Below are 6,099 nucleotides of genomic sequence, written 5' to 3'. Positions count from 1 at the left end.
GTATTTATTTTTAAAAAACAAAAAAGGTTTAAAAAGTCCTTCATTTCCAACCCTGCCTGGGGGGTGTGAGTGGGGAATAGAACGAACTGAGAAGGGCACCCACCCTCCCCTGGGGAGAGTCCAACTCTTCCCCGGGAGCCTGCAGCGTGCAGGGCAGGTCAGAGGCCGGCTCTCGCCCTTCCTGCCCCGGCTCCTCCATGGGCAGCTCACACTGCTGCCAGCAAGTTCCAGAGACAAAGAAGTGTGGGAGCCGAGGCCAAAGGCTGCCTTCTTCACCTCAGTGGTCACTCCAGCTCTTCTGCCCTTGGATGTTCTCTGGGCCCCACCACTGGGCTCTCAGGGTGGGTGGACAGGCAAGACCAGGAGGCACAGCTTGGCCCAGCCCACTGGGCAGCTTCCTTAATGCTGTCTGTGACACAGCAGGGCAGTTGAGGTGAGGGGCATCACAGTGCAGGATAGGGCTACAGAGACACCACAACAATCTGGAAAGGAAAATCTCCTGCTAAGCTGCATTGCTTTCTGATCCTGCCTCTGCACCGAGGCAGCCCTTTTTCCTATTCCCCATCCCGAGGCTGAGTGGAGTCTAGGACAAAGCACTAAGTGGCTGTTTGCTACAAAACACCTGGAGATGCCAGGGGCGGCTCTCCGCCCATCAGTCAGTTGAGGCTTACACATAGTCAGAGTCACACACACAGCGTTAAGGCATCTGTACCAGCAGGTGTGGCCAAACCAGGCCCAGCTTCTCTCCCTCCACCTGCAGGGGTGAGGGGGGAGAACCCTTCTGGCGGCTTCAGTAACAGGCTGAAGTGGGAGAATCTGGCAACGGAAGAGCAGAGCGAGCTGGGCCCCGAGAAAGAAGAGGAGGAAGGCAGGCGAGGGCCCGATGGCTGCCCTGGGAAGTGACTTACCCAACTCAGGCTGGGAGCCCTGACCACATACCCCCTGGAAAATGGGGGACAGAGAGGGGGGAAGAGAAGTGGGGCTAGAGTCATGGGACTTTGGAGGAAGCCAGTGCTATCAATATTTACAAGCATAAAGCCCCATCTTCTGTGCCACCTACCTCTCTGCCCCTCCCACAGAAAGAAAGGCCCCTGAGAGCCACCAAGGAGGTCCCGAGACCTCCTCCCCAGCCATGCCCCACAGCGGGGGCCCTTCCCTTGACCGGCCCTGCTCTGCGCCCCCAGGAGTGTCTGCCAGCTCTGCTCGGTCAGGAGGAGGAGCCCTGGCGCCCGGCCACCCCTAGGAGTCCTTGAGCATGCTGATACGTGCGTAGATCTTGAGGGCGGGCCCCAGCTTGATGTTCATGGCACTCATCAGGTGGTCCTCCTTGAGCAGCAGCAGAGCTTGCCCGTCAATCTCCTGGGCACGGAACTCTTCTGCGATTTCCTGGCAGCCTGGCAGAGAGCGGATGAATTCGTAGACATTGTCCACGTTCCACTTGGTGGGCTCACTTGGCAGGAAGTAGTGTCCCATGCCCACCAGGTCCTGCATGTGCGTGTCAGGGAGCTCCAGGTCCCGCGGGGCCTTGTCGCCGGCGGGAGGTGGACAAGCTGGCTGAGATGGGGGACAAGGGGTCCTCATAGCTTGAGTTATCTGAGCAACAGCTGGAGTCTTCCTGGCTGTGTGTTAGCTGCAGGGCAGCGGTAACTGAAAGGGGTATGGTGCCTGTTGGCTGCTTCTTGGTATCCTTGGTAAGTGTCGGCAGACTGGCTTTGCTGGCCCGACGGCGGTTGTGGATCGTGGCTTTCGCCTTCTGCAGCTTGCTCTGGTCTGAGTGGAAAAGCCCCACTCATTTGCTGCAACATCCCACGTTGTACCTTTTTGCACAAGCCATGGAACAGAAGCGCTTGTAATGCTTGAATTTGTAGGCGAAGTCCACAGGGCCACAGAGCTCACACTTGAGTTTGAGGGGAGTACCCTCCTCTTTGGATTCTTGCAGATAGGGCTCCTCCTTCCCTGAGTCAGTGGTGGTGGTATGGTCCTGAGGCGGAAGTTTCTCAGGCAAGAACCTGTGTGTGTACTTCTTGAGATTCCCCCACAGCAGGGACGAGCGTCCCACCATTCTGGGGGGGGGGCAGTGCCGGTGATGCTGGAGGCAGAGTTTGCGTTCTCTGAGGTCATGCCGGGGCTGCTGAGGTTGGTCAGTGCATGAACAATGCCCTGCCCTGTCTCTGTCCAGGGCTCGGCTGGGCCTGGCCGGGCAGGGCCTACGCAACCTCTCGGCCGGCCGTCGCCTTGCAAGGGGTCCCGGCCCGGGCGTACCGCTTCCTCTCCGCCCGGAGCCTCCACCGGCCGAGTCGGCGTCCACAAAGGGCAGCAGGGGTGCGAGGCCGGGGTGCGGGCAGCGGCAGGCGCTTTAGGGCTGCCGCGGAGACCTCACCCTGATTTCTCAGAAACTCTGGATAGAAGGCAACGTGAATAAAACATCTAATCTGCACATTGCTTGCCTGCACCGGAACAAGAGCTACAGGATACATCCCATGCCAGGTTCACGCAATTTCTGTCTGATTTACTCACAATCCCAAAGGACAGGCAGACTCAGAAAATACTGCAAGTTTGGTTCCCAACCCCTGAAGGACAGTCAATATCACAATTGAGTCACAAGAAATTTTTGGTTTCCCAATGCTTTCATAAAATTTATGTCTACACTATACTGTAGGCTATTAAGTGGGCGATAGCATTATGCCTCAGAACAATATAGATATCTTAAATAAAAACACCTTTGCTAAAAAAATTGCTAACCATTATCTGAGCCTTCACTGAGGCCATCATTTTTGCTGCCGAGGGTGTGAACATTGCAAGAGTTATCAAAATGTGACACACAGACATGAAGTGAGCAAACGGTGTTGGAAAGATGGAGCCGAAACACTTGCTGGAAGCAAGGTTGACTAACACAAACCTTCAATTTGGTAAAGAAAAAGGAAAAAGAAAAAAGAAACGAAAAGCAGTACCTGTGAATGCAATAAAGCAAAGTGCAACAGAGTGAAATGTGCCTCTAACTGTTAAGGGCAGTTCCCCATCCCAGGCTTTGTCTTTAAACTATGCAGCCCACCACGTGAGAACCTGGTCCCTGGTCACGATTACTGCAGCCTCATCCAGCCTGCCATGCACGCAACTTATAATCCTTCCCACTGAAGGACTTCCATTTTCCCAAGGCCCGCCGCTACCTTGCATCAGGAAATTCACATTTGACTGCTGTCATGTCACCATTTCCTCTACATGACAGATGGCTCTCGACTCTGTAACTTTATGGTCAGTGGATAGATCTTTTTCTCAGCTCTCCAAGTACTAGCACGGAGCCTACTATGAGCAGAGGCTCAGTTCATGTATGGGGAATAAATGAGCCTGTGAGCATGAGGTTGAAATTATTAGAATTTAATTCTACATTTTGAATTAACCAAGTATATACTGTTGTTTATAATTTTGTAAAACACAGAGTACAAGGCATGAGGAATCCAAATACTGACCATCTTACTTTTCCTATGTTTCTTGATCCCACATATTTTACTGCTTAACTTTTTCATATTTTCAAGGAAATAACATGTTACAATGCCATTTTGTCTTGAACTGGCTTACTAGATAAGATGGAAGCTTCCCCATTTGCTTTACACAACAGAAAAACTCTCATCCTTAAGACCAATAAAAGTGTGATTGATGTCATTCATACACTTACATTATAAGCTAGATAAGCTTTCGTTTAGGAGCAACATTAGAAAAGTAGAGAACTTAAAAACACAGGTTTATCTCTCTATTCCCCATACAGAACAGCAACACCAAGGTATTTTACACTGTGAACCCTTGGTGACGTCCAGTCCTATACTACTTGGAACACTGACTACTCTCTTGAGCCACAAAGTGCAGAATTTGCCTCAGCTTCACTAGGTGTGGAAGGAACTGCTGGAGGAACACTGGGATATCCGTTGGCTTGGGCCCTCTCTTCCTCATCTTTCAAGGCCTCTTCATACCAAAAGTGGAAGGCACTGGGATCCAAATGGTTAATCCTGGCCAGGAACTCCAGGACTCTCATTTTGCTTGTTTCAGCGTGTGCTCTCGGACCCCACAGGAACTCATAGCATGCTGGATTGCTGCCCGGCACTTGCCGATATTCCAAATACTTCAGCTGCACCAAATCTTGGGTGATGAGCTTCTTGGGCTCCCCAAATATGAAGTGCCTCTTCCCAGCATAGATATTCATCTTACTCAGGAAATCCCAGATGTATTCCTCTGTGGCGCAGTTGCCCTTCATGAAGATCACACCCAGGAGATTCATCAGGAGACCGGTCTTGGGAAAACCCCTGCCACGGTGCACGATCCCATTGCAGGGGAGACTCATCTTGCTGACAAGGACATAAGAATGCTTGGCAGTGTTGTCTTTCTTCACGTCAATACCAAATACCACCTCCATGCTGTCAGAAGCTCTTTTGAGGATCCTGAGGAATCGATTGTGGTACTTTTTATCGATAATCTTCAGCATATTCACTTTCCTAATGGGCTTTCTCGTCTTATACATGCGTAACAGGAACTGCACCAACAGACTCGTCGGCATGGTTAGTGAGTGTTTTCCAGACCACACATTGGAGACAGGGGCCTGAGAGGAATTGTGTGTTTTCCCAATTTCCCCAAGGGGTCTTTTGGATGATCTTGTGGGAGAAACACTTGCAGGCACAGGGGTGGTGGTGGTCAGGGCCCCCTGAGGACACTTAAGATGGTTATCAGACCTAGCACCAGACCTTCCCTTAGCATCAACCTTGGGACCAGGATTGGAGGAAGATGAGAGTGCTTCCATCGTGGTGGCAGTGACCTGAGCGCCCCTCAGATCCTGGGTGCCATGCTCAGCCTGGCGGCGTTTGTCACAGGTGTGGAGCTTACCCTTCTTACCCTGAGGCATGGTGACTGTTGTCAGGGACAACAGGCAGGAGTGCAGGTAGAACAGCATGTGATCTGGGCAGAAAGGAGAGAGGGTGAAAGGGTGTGAGCGGCTGTGGCAGGGAGGCACCAATTTACTTTTAAGAAGGCCCACTCTGCAGGTTTCCATGTGGGCACTGCTCAACAAACCCAGAGGACTCCTGATCTGATCACCCTGTCCTGTTAAGAACTCTGTCGAAATAATTGAGACTCAGGCTGCAGCCTGCCATCCGTGCCACCTGCTTCCTGGCGCTGAATGGAGCAGTGGGCCAGTCCATTCCTTGAGGACAACCCCCTCCATTCTTGAGGGTGGGGGTCCTCTTGGTTCATATTCAGGACAATTGTATCAACTTTTGAAATGGCCTGGGCCCTATCCTCTTTGCAGTTCTAAGGTTCTACCCCAAAGCCTGGTCCTCATCTTCCTGTGATACCTGAAGAAGTGAAGAGGTACCTCAGCCCAGTGTCCCTGGCAGGGGGAACCACAGCAGTCAGCTCTAGGGAACTCTGTCCTGGGCTCACTGGGGTTTTCTGTCCCCTTTCAGGGTGTTTCCTTGGCGCTAGGTAGAGCCTGGGACACCCGTGTCTGCTGCCCTGGGTTTCCCTACACCTGACTTCCATGCCTGGGCTTCTCAGTGCTGTGCGGCAGGTGGGGAATGTGAGGTGGTGCTGTCTATTGTTTTCCCTGTTGGAGGGTGAGTACAATCAACATTGTTCTTTCAGGGTCCTCTTGCTGACTCCTCTGAAGCCCTGGGCCTCTTCCCTTGGCAGAATTGAGGCCATTGACATATTCCAACATCCTCACATCTCTGAACTCTCCAGACAAAAGTGAGAAGACTCACCAGCTTCACAGATACACTAGGTTTCCACTTGGACAAGAGGCAAAATTAATGACAACTTACATTTAGAGTTGGTGTTCACCTTAGACCTCGTTCCGGTCTGGGTAGAACTCAGGACTCCTCCGACCAATAACCTGGGTAATTCAGCCTCAGAGCAAAGTCCTGAATTCCCCAAGTCCCTGGAGGGGCAAAGTCAGGATACTACATACGTGACTACCCTTCACTTGAGCCCCCTAGATATGTAGGCGCTCTGCTTTGTGATACCACCCCTAAATGGGAAAGGCCTCCCAATCAGTACTTAGGGCACTCACTTCACTGCAGTTAGGACAGAGGTATCCTCCATCTGCAAGCAGGGGCT

General features: G+C 51.9%; 1 protein-coding gene and 1 pseudogene across 1 annotated transcript; both read right to left on the bottom strand.

Moving 5' to 3' along the window:
* Nucleotides 1-925: 925 nt before the first annotated feature.
* Nucleotides 926-2,220, bottom strand: LOC106990480 (polyhomeotic-like protein 2; annotated as a pseudogene).
* A 1,615-nt stretch (nucleotides 2,221-3,835) lies between these two features.
* LOC101112886 (melanoma-associated antigen B3-like) lies at nucleotides 3,836-4,888 on the bottom strand. The gene has a single exon (XM_027963413.1). It carries the CDS (start codon nucleotides 4,886-4,888, stop codon nucleotides 3,836-3,838), a length of 1,053 nt encoding a protein of 350 aa, XP_027819214.1.
* Between the last annotated feature and the right edge of the window lie 1,211 nt (nucleotides 4,889-6,099).

This window comes from Ovis aries, chromosome X (genome assembly GCF_016772045.2).
Source record: "Ovis aries strain OAR_USU_Benz2616 breed Rambouillet chromosome X, ARS-UI_Ramb_v3.0, whole genome shotgun sequence".
Lineage (NCBI taxonomy): Eukaryota > Metazoa > Chordata > Mammalia > Artiodactyla > Bovidae > Ovis > Ovis aries.
The sequence above is the reverse complement of the archived record's forward strand: the minus strand, read 5'-3'. Positions and strand labels throughout refer to the sequence as shown.

Bases quoted from the DNA above. Each gene is read 5' to 3' on its own strand.
- LOC101112886 (XM_027963413.1), bottom strand. From the start codon at position 4,888: ATGCCTCAGGGTAAGAAGGGTAAGCTCCACACCTGTGACAAACGCCGC.